At 37.9% G+C, this 22,820-nt stretch overlaps 1 protein-coding gene across 2 annotated transcripts in view; it reads left to right on the forward strand.

Annotated features, from left to right (window-relative positions):
- Window positions 1-22,820, forward strand: part of EXOC2 (exocyst complex component 2) — a 134,102-nt gene that overhangs the window by 103,933 nt on the left and 7,349 nt on the right. For both annotated transcript variants that reach the window (XM_080379913.1, XM_080379914.1), the window contains exons 24-25: window positions 18,684-18,739; window positions 21,825-21,947. In XM_080379913.1, coding sequence (XP_080236039.1) covers window positions 18,684-18,739; window positions 21,825-21,947 — 179 coding nt within the window. The remainder of the gene's footprint in view (window positions 1-18,683; window positions 18,740-21,824; window positions 21,948-22,820) is intronic.

A 22,820-nucleotide genomic window follows, 5' to 3' on the forward strand; every position in this document is an offset into this window, starting at 1 on the left:
ATGGACATTGTACCTTCTCTGTGCTTGGAAACGGTTCCAAAAGATGAGAACAGGTGAAGGAACTGTTTCTCCAGCTTTCTGTACTTTCTGCTGACAGGTTATCTTTAACTTCTGGCTATTCCAGAAATCCCAGTAGAAACTGTCCTGGAGAGACATTACATTTTCTGGTCCCTACCTGCCACATACTGAGTTGCACTTGCACGTAGACTTTATTAGGTGCTTCTTGTGCTTCTGCATACTTCTTGCGTGCAAGATTTTTTTGCTGCTGATTTTGAATTGGATTTCTTGTTGGCTGGTCTCAGCAGACTCTAGGCTTCACATGTGCAAGTATGCAATAGAAGTTCATCTGCAACTTCACTATTTTATTTCTTATGGTCCCCCCTAGTTTGCATGTCTGCCTTTACTCACAGTTGTGCTGTATAGTGTTTTCTGCTATTAAGCCTACCAGTAGTTGTTTACTGGACTGTCATCTAGTGTGGATAGTGTGGAGATACGGATATGTATCTCTCAGCTTCTCTTTGGCTTTACGTGTTAAACCCCTTCCTGTAATGCCTTGTGGCATTTCTGTGTATGCTTTGCTAAAGACTATCAAGCTCCAAAAACATTTTATCTTCATTCTCATTTTTCATTAAAAGTTTCTTCTCAAGCTGCAAAATTAAGTGATCAGCAAATTTGTAAATTGCCTATTTAAAGCAGGGTGTATTTTTAAAAGGGATACAATATATAATACAATATAGGGAATATATTGTAATACATTACAATACAATAACACAATAGAGGGAAAAAATTATCATCTGAGAACTTTGAAGACGTAAGACAGGCTACGTTTATACTGCTTAAGGGATGGGAAGAGCATGAGTACAAAAGCGTTGTATCTATAAAAAGAAGTCTTGCAGTGATTCCTTGGTCAGATTGTACCCTGGTCTTGTAGCTTGAGAATTGTGTCTGCTCATGTATCCTTTCTAACTGATGGTATTAGAGTGACTTCTGATACCCAAATGAGATTGTAATTATTGCAACTCCAGAGGATTTACTTATCAGTAATGTCTGACAACTCAGAAGTCTCTTTTGTTGTCTAGCCCATTGTAGGAAGTTGTGCTGTACTGGTCTCCTGTTTGGCATTTCAAAGACTCATTTGATCTTAACCTAGAAACTTGTCATCAGTTCATTATTTTCTAGTTCATGCAGTGTTAGTTTGCAGTCCATCTCTGGGTGGACATATGCTAATATCCACTTTTTTTTTGCTTTTGTTGTTACAAGAAAACCTAAATATTCTTTTAGACCTTCAGACACACTCTTTGAGAAACACTCACAAGATATTTTAGTATTATTTATTACTTTTATTACTGCATTTGATAATGGAATCTGATCTCTGCATTGCTCAAAGCAGAAAATTAATCGGGGCTTGGAATCAATGGTAATGCAGAAAGGAGAAAGGGCAAGCATCGCTTTTTTCCTCTTCCAGCACGCCTTATTACATGCGTGAAGAAGGGGATAGCCAAGCAAGTTTTGTACTGCTCCAAACCCTTCAATAAAACATAAGTAGTAAATAAATCATGTCATCGGCAGAACAAACTCAATGGTCTAACATACTGTCATAGTGAATGCCTTCATGTTTACTTTGCATTTGATAGGCACAAATGCCATCTTAGTATTTACTGTTTGGTTTACTGATTGCTGTGGGTGCTACAGTGTTACCTGAACGGGGCAGGAAACAGTTCTGGAGCACTGCCAGGCTGGGTTTGCAGGTTGGGTAAGTGAGTAGGATTTAATGGATGGAAGTGTGGGAGAGGAAGAGCTCCGTGGTACTTCAGGTGGGGTTGGGAACCAGAACTGAAGACCAGGGAGGTGTGAGGTATGATAATGTCATAGTAGAAAATGCCAAAAGCTTAAAACTCCCAAGTCAATTGTCACTATTGCTATTATTTATTTTTATTTGATTATTAGTATGATTATAAGCCAAAAAAAAAAAATTAAGACCTTGGTTGTGATTGAGTGGGCTCAATGTTAGACTTTTCCTTCAAACGTTACCCTTAGAAACTAGATATTTATTAATTTTTTCATCCTGGTAATGCTCAAGGTAGTTTCAAAGCAATCTTTAGCAAACTGAGATGTAGTGAAAAAAGTGGAGTGAGGAAAGGAAGTCACATGACAAGTAAAAGTACCTGTAGTCCCAAACTGTGGTATCAGGTCTGTCCAGCACTCCTTTAGGCTTTTTAACTTAGGCTTATTCTCTTCCTACAAAGACTTATTTCCACAGGTGTGCTCACCGTAAGTGCTTTGCTGTTTTTCACATTGTATCCAGTTGGGTAGTGTTTGCTGCTAAAATGCCTTGGGACTGCTCTCTTCTTGTACCCAGACCTGTTTTAAAGTCCCTTTGGCAGTCTGTAACCAGACTCCAAAGGCATTCCTGCTCACACTGCTGTTGCGTGGTTGTCAATTAGCGTGTGGGTCTTGGCCTTCTCTATTGACAGAACTAGTTTTTGACTGTATAGTATTTATCTGATGAGAGATTAAATGTGTTCTCTGGGTTATCTTTACTTTGTACTTAAATGCATTTACTCTCTTGGAAATGTTGCGTTTTTCGTATTGTACCGGCTAATGCATGCGATTACATGTCCTGTTCTGAGGTTCTCAGCACTGCGGAGAAGATCCTGTGGAAATCAAGGCATCCATTTTAAAAGTTGGGTTCAAGGCAAACTGATACTCTGTAGAAACTGTGGAACTTTAAACTGGGGAAGAGTTTTTTAGCTCATGCTGAGGTCATAGTCACAGTTCCAGAAGACAGTGTGCCTGGGAGCCACTTTCAGAAGACAGTGACCTGTGAGGTCAAGAAGCATTTACAGATCATGATTAATATTTGGGAAACTTTAGCGTGGTGGTGTTACCGACTCATAGGTGACTGTGGCTCTCATTTAAGGGTAATGGTTGATCTGTAGTAGAGGCTTGCTGCTGTTTGTAGCTAAGTCATAGTCCTCCAGCTCAAATTATGAAGGATCAGAGTTTTGTGTGTGATATTTAAATGGGAAGTCCCAAGTTTAAACTTTGCCATTGGTGTAAATAAACGCAGCTGTATCAAAATTGTGGGATTTGTCAGTGCAGGGCACTGCCTGTGGGGTTCCTACAGTTCACACTTGTGCTTAGAGAGCGGTTTTGTCTTGTTAGCCTTTAAGTATTAGGTACTAGTTAGAAACAATCCATAACAGTGTGTGTTTTCTCCTGATAAAGGTGCTTAGTGTCTCGTGGTGGGGATTCTTCAAGGGCCATACAAAACAGAGCGTTGCAGTACCTCCTGTACTAACTTTGCAGATGCAGAAAATCATCTTAAAATACCTGGGGTTTCTCTCAGAACTCAGCAGGGGAGGTCCAAAAGCCTTGATGCCCTTGGTAAACCCACTGGTCAGTTCACAGTCTTGGTTATGGTTGGAAGTGTTGCATAGGGGGTTTATGGTCAAGCATAAAACAATGCTGAATGCAAGATGAAAGAGGAGTGATAAAAACAATTATTTTCTAATCCTTGAATGTGTGCAGTAGTTAAGGATGCTGTAGTTATTAACATTTCTAAAACACTGTTGAAAATACAGGTTCCAAGATGTACCTGGCCACTGGACAGCTGCTGAACTAGCAGAATGGGAAAATAGCTGTCTGCTCGTTGCTTCAGCATCTTTCTCTCCAGGGGTGTGTGCGTGTGTTTAAGTTGAAAATTCTAGTGTAAGAAGAAGTCTAAGCTTTCTATACAAGATTTCTGTACAAAATTCAGCCTGGAGCGTGTTCTCTCTGTAGCCAAGTTATCAGGCCCTTGAACTCTTTGCTTTTTAAGTGGGAAAATATGATAGGCTGCTAACAGTACAGCAGATCCATTGTAATAAAAAGCATTTCATTAGCTTAAAATTTCTTTACATGACGAATAGCAATTTAAATTTAATGAAACACTTAAACTTTATTGATGTGTGGATGAAATTATAGTGTTGGACTTGTTCAGCGGTTGAAGTAATTCAAAATTATTAAAAGCCTTTACTTTGAACTGTGAAAAATCTTAAGCTTTCCAGTTATTGTGGGTCACTCCTGAGTCCAGATAGCTTCCAAATGTTAATTTTGGACTTGAACAATTTTTAAGGATCTATTGTTCAGGTCAAGCAAAGACATTCTTCATTTCAAATCCATGCCCTTTTCAAAATGCTGTTGGGATTCAGTGAAACTTGGAAGTGAAAAACAATGAAATAGTAACACTGGAAGCCAGTGCAAGTTCTCACCTTCAGTCTAATAGATAGGATAGATACGCAGTCTCATTCAATATTGTGCTTCACAACAATTTGTGATGAAGTTTTTCTTACACGTATTCTATACTGTGCTTCACAACAATTTTTATATATTTTTTTTCCTTTTTCCTAGCAGAGTAGAGGGCAGTAAGGTGGGAGCTTTTTGTTTTGGTTCAGTTGTTGGGGGTTGAGGGTATTTGTGCTTGTGTTTTTTTACTGCAGTAACATCTCTAAAAGCTGATGTGGTCTGGTTCCAACTCACTAGTTATTTAAACAAATAAAATTCTATGTGAAATCCAGTTTATGGCATTTTTTGCCAAAAATTTAAGGTGTACTCTTGTGTGTAATTATTACTGATTTGCTGATCTACGTACATTGGACTGCAGTACGTGGTGCAGTTTTAAATACTTACATTGGTAGAAGTAAGGGCTGGCTGAAAGTCAAAATTATGACTCCCTCTTCAAAGTCATTGTAAGTTACCGGGGGGGAGGGTGGGGAGAAAACCCCAAACAACTAGATTTTACCATCGAACTCAAATTTGAGAATTTGGTGAAAAGGAGCAAAGCGTGACCTTGCACTGTGTCTTCCAAGGAATTCACCGCCTCTGTAACCAAGGTCCCTTTCTCCGCTCACATCTTTCCCGTGACTCGATACTACCGCCATGCCTCCAGAACACTGCTACCTATTAGTGTTTGCTTGTAAGCTAATACCCTGCTTTGATTTGTTTGCCAGTTTGCTGAATTTAGTTACTAAGGACAAATAAAAATTCCATGTAGCCACAAATGGTACACAAAGCAATTCGGAAGAAAGTATGTAAAAATATTAACACCCAGTCCTGTGGTTTCTTTCAGTGTGGTGGCTGACTGCTTGAATTGTTTGAGTTAAGAACATTCACAGACCTTTGTAGAATCAGGTTCCAAAAGAATTGCGGCTTTTATATTATATCTGTGCCGTCTGCGTGTTACCATTGCACTTCTGAAATGATTCGATAGCAACTTTAAAAAAAAAATAATCATTAATTGTACTAACAAAACTATACTGTAAAAGTCAGGAAAATTGTGTATCTTATTGCTGCTAGTAATCTTTTTGCTCAAAGCACCACTTTTAAAGTTTCTTATTTAAAAAAAAAAAAAAAAAAAAAAGCAAACACCATGAACTAAAAACCAAAACCCAAACTTTTAAAAAGTCCGTACTATACTTCCTTTTTCCATGTTTGCCTTTTCTTTTACTTACCGAAGTATATCTGTCTGATGTTGCTGTAATAAACACAGGACGTGTGTCACTGGTGACTAAGGTATGTTTTCTCTGTAGCTTGAAGGTTAGGCAGATGCAGGACATACCTGGACACTAAAATTATTAGTGTCTGTATTGTTCCAAATACTTTCTTTTTGAAATTGGTCTCTTTTGGATCGGTTGGCTTCAGTTTTCTCATTTCTTATAATAATAATATTTGAGTGACAACTGAAGTAAATTCATAAACATAGTATATCTCTAAGCCCATTCTTCATTTATGAAATTGCTGTCATTTTGCATATGACAGGCTATTATTACAGTACCAGTGACTTCAGGAATTATGAGAAGAACACACAGTTTCCTGAGTGAGTCTGTGTTTTGAAAGGTTTTAATAATTTTAGGTTTTATAAAATCATGAAAGAACACCTTCAGGGTGCCTTAAAAAATGATGTGTTTGAAAGAAATAAATGAATATTCTTGCATGCTATGCTTGGTTTGTGTTAGTGAAAGGAAATATTGCTTGAGATTTTTGGATTCAACTGTTCTCAGTTTTGATAGAGATGTTGATTTTTAGTATACCTTACAATTAAAGAAGTGACTTGCTTTTCCCATTGAATTGGTCATTCTGTATCTTTATGGTACATATAGCTACCCCCTTTTATCTGTGAAACACATCTTTTTGAATTGATGCTTCTTGCCGTTACATCAATCATCCTGTATTGGGGTATCTGGGGGCACTGTGAAGGGCTTAGTCTCTGTTGCTGACTTTAACCCCTACTGACACCACTGCATGTGTGACCATGCATTAACCTGCACATCTGTAAAGTGAGAGATATCGCTGGGATTGTCAAGGACCACCAAATACGATGAGTTATCACACTCAGACTTTTGGAAGCCTATGTTAAAATTGTGAAGTGAAGGGGTACAATTGGTTTCTTTTTTCTAAATGGCTTAATTGTGAGGAATTTGGAAAATGCTTTTGGTAAATGACAAACGAGGTACAGTACTGGCAATGATATGAGTACCAGGCTTCAGAAATATGTAGGTACTAGTTTTACAAGATGATGATACTCTTAGTATGTCCAACATATGTCCACAACTTTGTGCAACAATTTCTCTCTTTTTCTTAAATCTGGAAAAAAACCCCAGAGTTTTTAAGCAGCAAAGCAGTGTCTCGGTCAGCGCTTTCTAACTTTATTTCATGAGAAAACTGTTGATGCAGATGGCTTTTTTGAAAATATGTCCAATATGTATCAAATATATATTTGCAGTCTGTCCCCTTTTTACTGTATCTTGCCTTCAGTGTTTCTCTTGCTCACAGACATTGTAGACTTAAGAATGTTCCGTGGCCAGAAAGGAGCCATTAAGTTCCCATTCTGCCAGATTTCTTGGATATACACAGAAGGATCTCAATCCTGCATTACAAGCTGCTAAAATCGGTGGGAACAATCACAAGGGACATGTGCCCTGCTGACTTTTTAGCACCTTGCATGTTAACACTCTCTGCTTTGTCAGAAGAAAATCCTTCAGCATTAAAGTTGTTCTTATAGTGGAAATCTACTGATAACAGAACTTACATACAAAATGCTATGACTATTATATGCTGAAAATTAGGGGGGGCAGAGGGAGGGAATTTGTTAAAAACTTTCCTGGGGGTGAATAAGCAGTATTTGCTTAGGAGGCCATCCTACAGCTAATGGATTGCTGGTAGAAAAAGTTTAGGTAATACTGAGACCTCCTTAAGATGTATTAATTTTCATGTCAAGAAGGAGGGTTTGTTATATCTAAGTGTCTCACACACAAATTTCATTTTTTCAGACCTATTTTTCCCACGCAGGAAGAGCAATGGTTTTGTTTTGGATGGTATATATTATGTTGTAGTTGGGTGAAATGTCTTTTCTTGAAATACATTTTTTTTTTTTAATCTCAAACCAGCTACATCAAGTATCTGATAGTTGTGACTATTCAATACTGTTGGGTTTCTCCTTAAGTCAAACATATATAGCCACTTAAATTCAACCAAAAAAAGACTCAACAGCCCCAACACTGTTAATGCTGTAGAAGCATTTTTTTCAAGTGCTACTAAATCTGTAGGGCAGCACACTGTTGGCTGTGAAGTCTTTGTATCTCTGTTCTGTCTCAAGGTCACATTTATGGGTTACAGCCACATGTTGATGGGGCAGCTGCGCATGTAGAGCACTGTTTAATGGCTGTAACTGTGCCAGACAATATTGTTAAAACTTAAATGAAAGCAACAAAAAGACAAGTTTCTGTGCATGTATGTCTCAAGTACTGAGCTTAGCTAAGGGTCGTTGATGCATTTGTTTCCAAATGGTGACTTGAGTGAGCTGATACCTGTGTATGCTTAGATTAAGAGGTAGAGATGGCTATAAACTCTTAAGTAATTTTATTTTATTACATTAGATGCTTTGTTTGGTTTAAAGGGGTTTGATTTTTTTTGCTTTTGCCATTTACATTTCTTGTTACCAGATTAGCAGGTTGAAATTTTGCTTAATCTGCAATAATTCAAGTAATTTGAGTCTTTATGGTTCAAATCTCAGTATGGTATGCAGCATTCTTTGCTCATGACCTTCAGGTCTGGGTTGGTAAAAGGCCTTTGACACTTTGTTACTGCCTTTGAATGGAAGAAATGAAAGTAAACCCATCTCTTAACAAAACTCTGCTAAGAAAATGTTTACAAATGCATATCAAATTGGTCTTCAGTAACCTGCCCATCTTTTAAGTATGAGATGCTAGCAAACATCTCTTCTTCCCAAATGTTAAGCACTGTTGGGTTTTGCATTTCTTGTTGTAGTGTTTGGCCTTTACAGGTTTTGCTCCTTATCATATTAACAATAAAGCAGGTTGTATTCTGCCCTAAGACGCAGTGGATTTTATTGTGTGTGGTAAGGATCAGGAAGCAGCAAATATTTGGACTGAAGACTTCTTCAGCTGTCCCTCAAATCCTTCTGGCAGTTTAGATGGAGAAGCAGAAAGTTCAGAACAGCCTCAGCAACTTCTCTTTGAAAGACAGCTTACTTTGGGCTGTGCATGAGGGTACAGAACCAGTATTATTCCCTTGCTGTTCTCTTGTATACTGAAGTTCATGTGTAGACAAAGGTGTTAAACACAGGTATTGACAGTCTTTAGAGCTCTTGCTGCTCCAAGCGAGCTGAAACACAGAAACCTTCAGGTTCTTTGAACATCATGACATAATTTCTAATGATGAGTCAAAATAGTTCAAAAACTACAAGTAACGTAAGTCGTCTTGAAAGCCTTCATGTTTAATATTTTTGGAAAGTAGTTTTGTGTCAAGGCCTTCAAATGACATGCGCTGTGTTACATCTACATAGTGTCACGGCTGTAAGTAAGAGCAAGACAACTAATTCAAACATCTAGTTCGCTGGCCTTCGGATCTCAAAATATTTAGCTAGGTTCTGACTCTTAGCGCTCAGGCTCTGTCCTCCCTTGCTTCAGAACTGTGCTTTGTAAAACCACTTTCCCACATAGATTACCAGTAATTTCTTCATTGAATTTCAGTTATCGATAGCTATCCTTTAGGTGACTATTAGTTCTTACGACTTTTTCTCTGGTTCTGAAGGTGCTGTATGTTTATAATTACCATGAGCTATGTGGAGAAGAATTTCAAGGAAACTAATCTGATTCACAGTTTAATTAGTATGGAGCTAGTAAGAACAATAGATTTATCAAAACATTTTCAATTTTACCAAGAAAGACCTGCTAATGAGCTATTTATAGCACACTTGTATCTATTTTTATCAGTAGTCTAAGGACTGGCTTAGGACAAACGGGTTAAAAAACAGGAAATGTGGTTAAATAAGTGGGTAATCTCTCCAGAGAGTTTCCAGTTTGCCTACACGTTCACATTTTCTTCTGAATGTACTTTCAAAACAACACTTAAGTACAGTACCTTGAAATCCATCTCCGTTTAAAGGAGGGAATGTTTCCAGCAATAGCAGGAAGTGGCCTAGTGAAAAGTTTTACATTCTTGGTCGAATTCAAATGAGGTTCTGGAGTCCCTGTCTGTAAGTGGTTTTTTTCTGCTTAAGTAACGTTGGAGCAGTTGTATGACATTTCAGTTAGTTCAGGTGTATTATATGAATCCACGAAACTCTGTGAACACTGTAATTGTATCTTCCATTCTAGACTGGTTTTAATTACTTTCCTCCAACTTTACCCTTTCATTTACATGGGGCTATATTTATTTGTTAATATACTAAGCACATAATTTTTTTAAATATATATAATCATGTTTGGAGGTAGTGAAAATACTGTTATTAATCAGACTTCATAAATCTTACTGTGAAGGAATTTACTGAACATAATGTCCATTTAACACTCTAAGAGGTGGTGTCCATATTTCTTTGGGCAAAGCAGAAGCAATAACTAGATGAAAGCCATTCTTTGCACTCCTCATTACTGGTTTTTTGACAGCTACTAATTATTAGCTTTTTTAAAATCAACTTGAAAATTATTTGTGAGTCAAAATGAGGAGGGACTATAATAAATAAATAAAGCTGCCTAAGTGGTGGTAAAGGTTATGACCTGGCAGAATTCTGTTTTTAGAGCTACTGCCAAATAGATGTGTTCTGCTGTTAGCATTCTACAGTTGTCTAAAAATGTTTTTATCCAGGGCAAACAACAAAGCGTGATAGCAAATATATTTTTAGTAATTGGAAAGAAATAAACAGGCTTGTCTTGCAACCTCAATTTAGAAAACAGGCCACTGGTAGTACCGGTATTTGAAGCTGATTTCCTATCAACCGTCTTTGAAGGGAGAAACCTGTGTGTTGTTGTAAAGAGTAGAGGTGAGCTGCTTTGTTATGTCCATGGGGAAATTCCAAGTCACATTTCTATTTTATTTTTTTTACCTTTTTTTTTATTTTTTTTTCAAACATCTAGGGGGTGTCAGGTTAGATGATACCACTGTGTGGGTGGGGACGCTTCAGTAAAATAGCATGACATACTCATGTACCAGTGCTGCAGTTCATGAAAGGCAAACAAGTTAGGTTTCTGTCTATTCCACAGTTAGGAGACTGTCTTGAAAAGTATATGCTTCTTGGAAATTAGAACACTTTTCTAAATGAGGTATTGCATTCACTGTAGTAATTGCAAAGAGTAGCTAGCTTTTAAAATTATTTTCCAGAGACATTAAGTGATTTAGGAGATTTTCTAATGGGGCAAATACAGTTTGTTGTTCTAGAAGCGTACAAAGTTTTCATTCATAATGTAATTTTATTTATTTCATGTAATTTCTATATTAGAATTAAACAGACTGTCGACCACATTATATTTTCCCTGATTATAAAGGTTACATTGCTAAATCGTTTAGGGAGACAACACCTTTATACAAAAGTTTTGTGTAGCCTTAGGCGTACTCTTGGTCCGCATGGGTAGCAGATGCCACTCTCTTCTTTCATGTCATCCAGGGTGCTTAATTCTAAATCCAAATTGCTTGTCTATTTTTTTTTTTTCAAATTCAAGTTAAGTGCCCTGACAGAGTCAATAAATAAATTCATACCAAATAGCTTCACAATACCAACACAATGTCAAACATTTTTGCTATACATACTTCATAGCTCTGTAGCCTGACGCTCTGAAGCATGTGTCATGTAAGGTATATTATAAGTCATGTTTATTTGGAATGCTGCATAGTAAAACTAAGAGTATTTTGGTGTTCATTTTAATTTTCACTTTTAGTCTGTGCTGCTGCTTGTTCATTTCTTAGGATAAGGTAGTTGACAGAGCTTCATCATGCTCTGGGAAGTGTCAGGCAGTCATCTGTAAGTGTAGGAAACCTAAGAGCTATTCTGTAGATCTCTTAAATTAAAATTTGTGTACCAAGCACAGATGCTATTTTTTTAAATTCTTCTAGCAACTTCTGCATGCAGACAGTGCTGAGTACTCTGCTGACCTGCTGCGACCTCAGGCAATGTTTTACTACTTAGTGCCTCTTTCCCCTCCTACCCATTCTGTCTTACCTGTTTATATTTTTAGTTTTCAAAAAGAGATTAGTTGATGTTAGTCGGAAGTTATCGGCTAGGTTAGTTTGAAAAGTGAAATCCTGTGGTGTGTGTCAGGCCGTCGGATGGCTTCGTGTGTCAGGAGGCATCCGTCTAACCTTGAAATGCCCAAGGGGGCTGCACGGGGCAGGACAGTGCTCGCTGGGTGCATTGTGTGACATGGTCTGCCTTTCCAAGAGCTGCAGAAATACAAGTAACAGTCTGCCATCCCACAGGGTATCCTGCTAGCCCGTAGTACTGCTTTTGTAACATGAGTTTCGTGGAGGAAGAAGTGTCCTGACCACACTAGAAATCATGCTAGAGTAATTGTAGCTGAAGCAGTTGTTAAATACTGCTGTTGCTTCAGCTGCATTGCAGCCAGAGCCTAGAGGAAATGTAACAGTTAAATCAGACTGTTTAAAGAAGTTACATGGCTTTGTGGATACCATTCATTAGTTTCTTTTTTAATGTGCAGTACACAGCACTGATTAACGACTTGCAGTAGATGTGTGCAGTTTTTTTCCAGCAGTTTCATATAGCAGATAGAGAAGAGCTGCAGGAGCTCAACTGACATACAGTTCAAAATACTTTGTGTATGACTTGCGGTAAAGTTCAGCACTGTATATCTGAAGCTTGAAGATGAACACTTCCAATATCAAGTCAGCTAAATCTGGCAATAGGGTATAATGTAACTGAAAAGCATATATATCAAATAATTTAAGAATCAGGTGCCTGCCTTAGAACAGAGCAGATGAAATAATTTTTTTCTATTTGTCCTCTAAATTTACTATCAGCATAGCAAATGAAATGCCTAGGAACAGTCAAATGTCACTGCTGTGCATCTAGGTATAAAAAAATATTAACCTCTTTGGATCACCAAATTCTGTTTGTTTGGTTTTTTGGAGGAAAGTTTTTATTAAAAAGTAATCAGGGGAAAAAAAGTTTTCAGACTGATTAACTGTTACTGGCATAACTCACTGGACAGAAATAAATTGTAAAAATATTGCATACAATTGGATGGGTTTGAAATTTGAAAATTCGAACTCCCAGGCATCAGTTTTGCTAATTCTACCAAGTCATGTTCAAGGCTCAAGGCCAACAAATTTAGTGCGCTTTCTTCAGAGGCACTAAGAAACATTGCTACCACCAGCAGCAGTTGCTTGCCCATGCAAGTACTGACCTCCTGCAGGGGCCAGAATGTGCTCTGTTGTTTCCTAAATTGGTGGCTCAGTGCCTACCCAAGACTCATTTATGTTTCAGTCCCTCAGAGCCTAGGTTTCTAATAAGCCAGTCAACTCAGTGTTGAAAGCAGGGCTGGTAGCATGGTCAGCATATAGAGAACCATTCATTGACCTTTGGTGAATCCTTCTCCTTCCTTCCTTTTTTTTTTTAAAAAAAAAAGGGGGGGGGGCAGGCAGAATGGCAGAATTGAGTGACAGCTGTCAAACCGTAGAACTTCCTGTGAATGGTTTTTCTAACCTCCACAAGAAGAGCTGCAGCTTTTATTCCTGCCTGATTTTTATTATACTGTGAATTTGCCTAAGAACTTTTTTCTTTTGACCCTTCACAGCCTCACATCCTCGAGTCTGGTGTGGTTTGCTGCTGATGAGGAGAGGTACCTGCTGACATCACCTACTTTTTCTAAACAGTTCTGTGCTTTTATCCTCCCCTCCTCCTTTTTGCACAACAGGCAAGCTGATGGGCCTGTTCAGCAAGAGGCAGCAGCAGGGATAGCTTCCCAGTTGTCCATCTCGAATGAGGTTCCGATCTCACAAGAGTTAATGTATGTCAAAGCCAAGCTGCCTGGTTAAAATTTCCTGTGTGTTTCAGTTGTCTTAGCTGAACTTCAGTTCATTCTTTGAAATCTTGAGTCTGCTGAAGACGTAAAAAAGTTTGATGCTCATATCCTCTCTCTCTGTCAAGTTACTCTAGAAGGACTGGGAACATGTGAAGACCTGTGTTGGCTTCTGACACAGAAGCAGCATCCTGATGTATTAGGTTTTACCGTGTGTGCAACTTCTGCTCTATTCATGCATGCAAGTTTTTGTAGCCTCTTTGTGTCTTAAAATTACACATATAGTATTGCAGTTCCAGGTTTTGCATGCTTATTCAGTCGCTTTGGAGGTTTCATAGTAGAATGCTGTCATCTAAGTACTTGAGGGAAACATAGCTCTGAGAACTACATGTGGGACACTGGTAGCCTTACACCATCTGAAGATCTCTTGAATGACTCTTGCATTGGCAAGCCAGAAGTTTAGTTTCTGTTACTCCTCAGAACCACAGATCTTTCTCCCTTCTGCTTTTCCCATAGTTCACATAGTCATCCTTGCTACAGCTTTACAGTATTGTTAAAATTGCTTGTAAATGTAATTTTTCTGACATTTAATTTGTGGGAGGAAAAAAAAATTAATAGGTGATGTAAACTAGAGATTAAATTTAATGGGAATCTTGTTAGATGTTTCACCGGTAAAAAGTACAGTGGAGGGCCCAAAATTGGAAGGTGCTATTTTAAAGTTTCTGTCAACCATTGTGATAGTTGATGGCTGAAATTGTCCTTCATTTTTGTGTCTTAAGTCTTCCCATCCATTTTTCTTTAGAGCAGTATTGGGTCTTTGTTTGTGGCAGCTAGAATTCCGGCAACTTGAGTCTTCAGTGTTAAGAATAGAGTGGGAGTGGAATGCATTTATGCTGTAACAGAATAATAACATTTTCCTGAAAGAAATTGCAAGGGCTTGTTGAGACTTTCTTTAACACATTTCTGTCAGAAGCTATAGAAAGGCATTGTATTTGTGCTTCAATATGCTAAATAAGAGGTATTTTAGACTTAAGAATGTTATGTTTCACTTGATTAGCCTAAATGTTGCAACCTACAGTTATATGGTGCATTAGCTTTCAGTGCTGTATAATAGGACTGGCAGCATGGTGTCCCAAAAACTGTAATTGTGTGGGCTGCTGAACAGTCGTAGAGAAAGCTGCACAAAAATTCTATTCTAGACAGAATTTTTTCGTTTTGAAATGAATTTCACAACAAATTCACAGTTGGATGCCACCACTTGTGTTTCCAGTGAATCACACTCCAGAAAAGTAATACTTTGCTTCAACAAAGCCTGCCATGAAGTGTGGTGATATAAATCAGAAATTGGATATTTTTTAATTGTAATTTTTCAAAATATAGTACAGTTATTAACTATGCCTGCAGGTCCTGACATTCAGATACGTTTGGTTTTGTCTCTACACACAAAATGAAAATCCTTCACAAATAAGACAAAAAGAAGGGCTGGGGGAAATACCCTTTTTATTTATGCTCTGTTCATGATAGGAAACTGACTCCCCAACAGCAATGGTTGTCACAACACCACATATTTAATAGCATAGTCAGCGCAAACCTGTAACACAGTGACCTTTAATTTCTAGCCTAAGATTACCAATGGTCAATTCATTTCTACCTTTCTTTCTTATGACAGTATTTTTCTTCAGTTTAGCTAGTTCTCCCTTCTCTCCCTGTATGGATCAGCTTGCTGGCGCTTTTGGAGTGTAATTTCGGCTTCGTTTCCATCTTTGGGTTTTTTTTTTTTAGCTTACCAAGACAAGGTCTTTTAGACTATTAGATGCTGCAATTAAGGGAACTAGTTTCATATACATGAACTCTTTAAACTGCATAGCTTTGCACAGTTTGTGCTGAATTATCTGCTCTTAAATTGCAAAACCTGTCTAAGAAACTGAGTAAATACTTGAGGCGATGCTGAGCCCCCTGATCCTGCAGTCATAGCAGGACTGGACCTGCTATGAAAGGTCAGGAACACCTAATTAGTGCTACTGGAATTGCAAGAGATAATCTTCTTTAAGCTCTTAGTTCACCTATTTGTCCTTGTATGTGGTGCAAGGACGCAAGATAAAATGTGTTTGCTTATGCCCTTTCACTGAGATTGAAGTTAACAGTTTTATCACGCAGCTGGGATGGCCTAGCAATATGCAATACCAAGCTACTGTCACTTCGTTTTTACCATAGATTCCATCTCAATTCCATTTAGTCAATTCATTCTCAGTTCTTCAGTTAGAAGACATAAATGAGCATGTTTTAGCTGTCCACCACCAAAGGTATTTAACACCTGGTGCTAATGTTGCTGACATGAGTATTTCATGCTTGTAGAAATCAACCATACGTGGTTATGGTAACTGGGTGACTAGGAAATATCTTATGGGAGGTTTCCACAGACATAGCTGATAGGCAACTTTTACTAGCACAGTCAAAAGCTGTTTAATTTGGGTGCTCTCAGCAGCAGCAGACAGAATTAGCAGCTCCTATCCTGAGGCAAGCTGCATGAACACAGGAGAAAAAGCACCTCAGGCGCTGAAGTGGGATGGGTGGGAAATGAGGATTCTTCCTTGGAACCACATCACCCTCTTACCCAACCCACCCGCTTCAGTCTCTGTACACTCCAGCTTTTCACTCACCTCCTTGATAACCTTCTTCCCAGCTCAGCCCATGGCCTCCTCTCTGCAGCCCCCCTCTGTACTTTCATTATGGCTTCCCAGCTGTGCCAGGGGTTGAGTGAGATGCCTCATAAGAGAACAGTCAGTTGGGGCAGAGAAGTGCTGCTTAGTTCAAGAGTGAAATTTTGATTGACTAATGAACATGTTCTAGCAGTGATCAGGTATCCATAGAGAAGGGAGACCGGCAAAGTCTTAATGGTGCGTGGTATTTGTGCAAAAGTAAAAACACACCGTTTCCACATGAAAGGTCCTACTGTTACAAGATGAGGCTGGTAGGCAACCAAAAGCTGAATACCACACAGATTTGCAGAGCAAAATCAACCCTTTGCACCCTGAGATTAACTGCAAACCAGCTCCCAAATTTGTCATGTGCTTCTTGATGTGATTTGCATACCACCGTTCGGTGCCTAGTTCAGTTGTATTTGCTTCTGGGACGTGATACAAATTTTGTCCTCTGTGATATGTAAGCCTGCTGAGGATTTAAACTGGGGCAGAGTGAAGTAGAAGAAGGAAAACAATAGAAGAGGAAAAAGGAAGGGGGTGTTGCATTTCCACATACACCTGTGATCTTTTGGTGTGGTTCGAGTACTGGTGTGTAGCGTTCTTTGTTTTGCAGATTACAGGGGAGGAGAAAAAAAAAAGTCAAGTTTCATAAAATTTCTGGTATTGCTCTATTTCTCCCTTCCTTGTTGCAAAAAATCACTAAATAACAAGAAATTATAAGCTTGCAACCCAGCATACTATGCTGTTTGACTTGTCGTTGGTTTAGCTTAGATGGAAAGAATGAGATTTTTCAAGGAAAAAACTAAAGATAGCGAGAAAAGGCATTAGAGATGTTTTGGAATGTGTGGGGAAAGGCTTGTATTTTTCTTTACCTTTATCGGTTATTTGCATCTCTGCCAGTGTGAAAAATAGAACATTCCTTCTTAAAAGGTCTGAATTCTTTTTTATGTTCAGAAACCAAACTGTTTGTAGCGAGAGCATTAAAATCTTTGATGCTTGCCTCTTTGCTATGAACTTTTGAAACGGAGGCTGTCTTGATACACAGGCCTGTGTGCAGAGCTCAGCTGTGTCCTGACTGCAAGCTGGAACAAAAGTCACCATTCTTGAGCTATTCATGGGGTTGTTCAGCATATCTCTCTGTGCTTTCCCCCAGCACCCTTGCTTCCAACTGGAGACCTGTGATGCTCTCCAGTAAGCACCCTCCAATTTAAACTCCAGGGTGCATCGCATCGCACAGTGTAGATGCAGGCAATCAAAGTGTTCCTACCTCATGCAAGAGGTCATACCTGTCACCCTTTCATCCTACTCTTATAAAATGTTTGTCCATAACTGTCTAAGTAAGAAAGAGCTAGCATCTCCTTTTTAAATTCTGAGGTGAGTTGTAGGACCAGTGGTTAAAAAAATGAGCACAACTGAGATGGCAGTTGAGACACTGCTCTGTTCTCCCATAGAATAACTCATTTTTATGATCTTGGATAACTCCTTTTAAAGCTATTTTTCACAGAAGGATTAAGTTGCTGCATTGGCGTTGTCGGAGGAAAGGTGGAGCAAGTAAGATGAACTGATGAAAGGTTCACTTTGTGATTTTTATAACAGAAGCCTTAATCACACTGTGATCTCTGAACTGTGTGCTCTCACCAGTCTTTGTCCATGATTCTTATCTTTTATTGTTGATTAAATATAGTGAAGGGAGTGATGGGGTCCTTGCACTATCTCTGATTCATGCTAGAGAAATCAAAAGTCATGTGGATCTGTAACCCTCTCATTAGTTTGTTGCTCTTCCAACATTTATGCATACTTATTAAAGTTAAATGCTTTCCAGCTTGCCTTTGCCTACAAAGTGAAGTGCCTAGAAAAGCAAATGGGGCAGTTGTACATTTTTGCCTATTTTAGATCTTATACAACTGGAGTCCACGTCTGGGAAGTTACTCCAGAATTACAGCAGTGTAGGGGATGAAGAGTCTGTCCTAACTAAAGCATACCCTGCTGGATGTCCTTTTGTTTAGAATTTCCTTTTTAGTATAAATTGATAACCATTTCATGTGCTTGGTAAATAAAATGCTTACTTGACTTTTCCACCCTCCCCAAGAGGAAATTTCTGCTAAGGCATGGCATATCCCATAAACTGCCATGAGTAATATTTTTGAAACAGCATTCAGAGAAACAAGAGTCCTTGCTATTTCTATCTGTAATAATAATTTACAGTCAGAGAAGCTGATAAAGTAGTAAGATCTTCTTGAAGACTCTTGTACAAACAAAAACCATTGTCTTCCCTGTTTCTTTAGTACTTACCGAGTTGTAGTGTGTGTTCTGTGCCATGGTATGTGTATTCTGGTAAGACATCTAGAATTTATTTTTTAATAATGGTAGGGGTTTTTTTATTAAATTGCAAAGTCGGTGAAATTAATTTGCCAGAGAAGAAGAATACCGAAACAGGAACCTACTGGCTTTTTTAACCTTTTGCTGTAAGGAAATGTACCTTTCTCCATTTGATTTGAAAAAGGAAATAGACTGGTGGTGTGGCTATGGAACTTTCTCTTTCTGCCTCTGATTGCAAAAGTGCTAGTAAAAGAATGAAAAGAAGTAGTACAGTATTGAACAGTAGAACATTATGGCTTTGTTGAGAGAACAGAATGAAAGTAATTAATTCCCTTGTTTGGTTTTGTTTCAGGTGTTAGAAACTATTTGAAAGAAGCATTAGTGAATATCATTGCTGTGCATGCAGAGGTGAGGAAAAACTTCAGATTGCTTCACGCTTACATTCATATGAATAATTTCAGTGTACTCTGTGTGGTAGATCCTGACTGTCATCACCCCTGAAAACTGTACCTCTGTTGAAGTGTCTTCATTATAGATGTAAGTGCTTTGGGTTAGATTCAGCCAACCAAGTATGCAGCTGCTAACTTCTTCTAAAGGCCGAAGGAGATCAACAGTTCCTGTTTATCCTCTGTAACACTCCATTACATCTTTTTGTTTCCACTATCTGATGAAGAGGAAAGCTGAAGTCTAAAGCTCAATTCTTCCCTTTTCATGCAGATTAGATATAGATAGGTACAATGCTCACTTTCTCTGATTAGCTTTGTTTTCCACAACATACAAAAATGTGCTTGTGCTTCGCTTTGGAAGAGATGTTCAACATATGCTGCTTGGTCATTCTCATACATAGGATAAAAGTGGAAACCTAAAATCAGAAAGTTTTATAGTCTTTGTACAGCACAAAGTGTGTTTGAAATACTTAAGTAGGTAATGACTTATTATACAGAGTGTATATTAGAATTAAAATATTATCAAAATAACATGCTTGCAGAGCTGCAGTTATTTGGCTTTTTGTGATAATATGCAGGAATTTTCTATAGTCCTTTAAATTACAGCCTCTGTTCTATATCTTCCTTCCTTCTAATCATCAAGTATTACCAGATTACTGTTGCTCCTGGTATAAGCATTGGTAGTAATATTACTCTTTTAAAATATCACTAGTATAGCTACGTATCTTCTCCATCTAATTAGAATCTGATGAGATTCATTTGAGGGTTTTGTTTAGTTTATTCCTCATTAAACTGCAAGGATTCATATATAGTGAGATATTTTCAGAAACTTTAAATTTCATTTGCAATATTTTTGATTCAATTTTCTGTGTTTAATTGTAGCAGTTTTCACAGAAGCATTGCTGATTTTACCAAATGCTTCTGAGTGAAGGAATAAGCAACTCCAAAAATATATACCAACATGATATTAATTTTTAATGTTGTTTTTCACTGTAGTGGAAATTAATAAAAATGAAAGTGATGAGAGGTGTTGCTTTAAAAAATTCGAAGGCATTTGTGACTTAATAAGCTAATCTGTAAACATGTATACTCGTTAAAATGCTGGAGCAGAAAGGTGCGCTGCCTTGCTGACTTCATTAAGACCGATACCGATTTTGGCCCAAATAGTGTTGCCTCATAAATTTCTAGACATGATATATTACAGAAATATGAAAACATGTGTCAAGATGAAACTCCCATTTCCACTGTTTTCTGGTGAAATTCTGTAAGCTGGGTCAGATTTAAGTTTAGTTAGCAGGGGTGCAAGTTTCTGTAGTTTGAAACAGCAAAAATTAACCATCAGCTGAACGGCAAGCATGGACTGGAGTGGAAAGAAAATTGTTTCTCTACCTTTGAATTCAAATTTAACTGAAATCAAAATAAGGGCTTCTTGTTGCAAACTTGTGATGATTCACCATTGCTGAGAATTTTTTTTTTCCTGGATTCTGTATAGTAACTTCAAGAGTGCTCGTTGTGGGCACAAATAATTTCTTCTCAGTAGAAGATTTTTGGGCGTGTTCCTGGTATATTTGTGTTGAATTGCTCAGCAATATCTGCTGCTGAGTAAGACAACCCCTTCACAAATCGTTTCTTGTTGGGTTTCCCTTACCGTACAGCTATGTATGTCACTTACTTAGCTTTTGTGGGTCAAAATAGTTAAAACAGGCTGCACATTTGAATTAGCAATAACAGCTAATAGCTGTGGTCAGTGTACTTAGCCTGTGGTACAGACCTGCCTTTTGGAACGGTCAGCTTTATGGGATCCCTGATACATGATTCATTATTAAACCACTGAAAACTGTAGGAATCCTGCATTCTTCCCCCCCCCCCCCCCCCCCCCCCGATTTACTTTTACACACATGTATTAATATTTTCTGTCAGTTATTATATTTCCTTGTCAGACATGAGATCTAAACTTCACATAAAGCAAAAGTATTCTAGCAATAAAATCATTCCACTACTTAATTTGTTAGACCATTTTAAAGCAGAAATTGGGGGTAAATGTTTAAAAACTCTGTGCAGTTCACTTTCTTTCTTGCACCACTCCAGTCACATCATCTTCAGTTCCTTGTGTCATCTTTTCCCCCAACCCACTGCAGTTTTAATGCAGCTTTATCATCACCTTTATGTCTTGACACAGGTTTGGTCTGTCTAACCTATAATCTCACTTCCTCCTATATTCCAACCTCTTGGCCTGCATTTTCCCCAATTCTGTGTAGAAAAATCTTTTTTTTTTTTTTTAATTCACCAACAATTTCTCGCTTCCTTAAAGGTCCCTTTAAGGAAGATTGGTTTCTTCATGCTTTCCTTCAGACATAGGTCTGATGTTCAATTTGTGTTGCTGTCATGTTGCAGTCACTGTTCTGAACCTCCAAGTACCACTTTAAGAAGTTATACAAATAAGTAGTTAAAAAAATGGTCTTGTTGCGTAGAAAAAATAGTAGGGTGTAATGTTTTTGCCAGAGAACTAATAAATGGCAGAAGAATGGTGGAAGAATCTAAATGAAAATCCATTAAAGGGCCATATTCTCAAACCCTTTCAAAGGCTTCTCTCTACCATAGAGCATAGATACTAGCCATTTGGCAGTGGTCAAATTCACAGGATTCTAGAAGAAATAGCAAAATATGTGGGTAAATAAGGCTGAATGTATAATTGGGTCAGTCAGTCACACAACCCTGAATTAAAGGTGCTCTCAGCAGAACAGCAGTCTCTGTACAACCACTTCACTACCTGCACCCGTCAGCTGAGAGCACACGTTTTAAAGTCGAGCTGCTTTTAGGCATTGTGAGAAAGTTGTCAGTATCACATGCTTTTAACAGAAGTGATTGGTCAAAGCACAGGGCAAGCATCAAAAGAAATCCTACATATTCCAGTTGCTGTTGAAAATTTTTTGTTCATTGATAAAAATTAAGTGGTCCTAAATTAAGTGTTTGATGATTTTTACTGTAGAAAAATATTTCTGTTGCTATAGTTATTGTGTTCATGATTCTTCTTTTGTAAAAATCAGGTGTTTACCATTTCCAAAGACTTAGTTCCTCGGGTAATGTCAAGGGTTGTAGAAGCAGTCTCTGAAGAGCTGAGTCGACTGATGCAGTGTGTTTCATCCTTCAGCAAAAATGGAGCTTTACAGGTACCCGAATACTTTGTACTGTCAAACATCTGTATCTAGAAAACAGAATAACAGAGATATATAATCTGTGTTATTTTTTGGATTTATTGTAGCAATGAAAGCAGAGATAAAAAGGATTAGTATCAACCTATTTCAGATTTATGAATGAATACCCTTTGGGAGACTGGTTCTTGGATTTGATTATATTTTAGTGTTGCCCTTGTGTCTGAGTGCTTAAAAGGTTACCTGTATCCTATGAGATAAAAAGCATCATAATGGTATCTGTTTGAAATGTTGCTTACTGTCTTTGTCCAATCATCAAGAAATTACTTTAAAAGAAAATAAACAAATTTGTGATATTTTGAGATTTTAAAATCTTGAAAATACGACGCAGTAGGGTCTTGCAAGTCTTTGCAAAACTAGTCACTGTTATGCTATTTCTACATTAGCACTTTGCAGCATGGGTAGGACAGACACTCTTAAACAGCCTTCTTCATTTACGGCTGGATTGGTAGTCGTACTTGCTATTGGATAAATTTTAAAGGACTAAGAAAAAAATCTTTTCTAAAAAAAAAAAAATATCCCTTTGAATCAATGATTGCTATGACTGTAACAGGCAAAAAGAGCAAACTCCCAATTTCCATTGTGCATTTTTGCATGATGATGGGAAAATAATTATCCAATTGCAAGTCTTATTTTCCAACTGCTGGTAGTAATTGCATTGGACAGAGAATTAGGGTAGAAAGATCGCAACCAAATAAGATTGCTTATTTAAAACCGAATCAGTGAATAGCACAAAGCTACCCATATGTCACTTCTGTTTGACTAGACAGCCCGCTGTATGAACTCGCTGCCTAAACCCATAATTGAAGAGATTTTTCTCTCCCTACTTTA

Source organism: Falco punctatus, assembly GCF_963210335.1.
Source record: "Falco punctatus genome assembly, chromosome: 3".
Taxonomy (NCBI): domain Eukaryota; kingdom Metazoa; phylum Chordata; class Aves; order Falconiformes; family Falconidae; genus Falco; species Falco punctatus.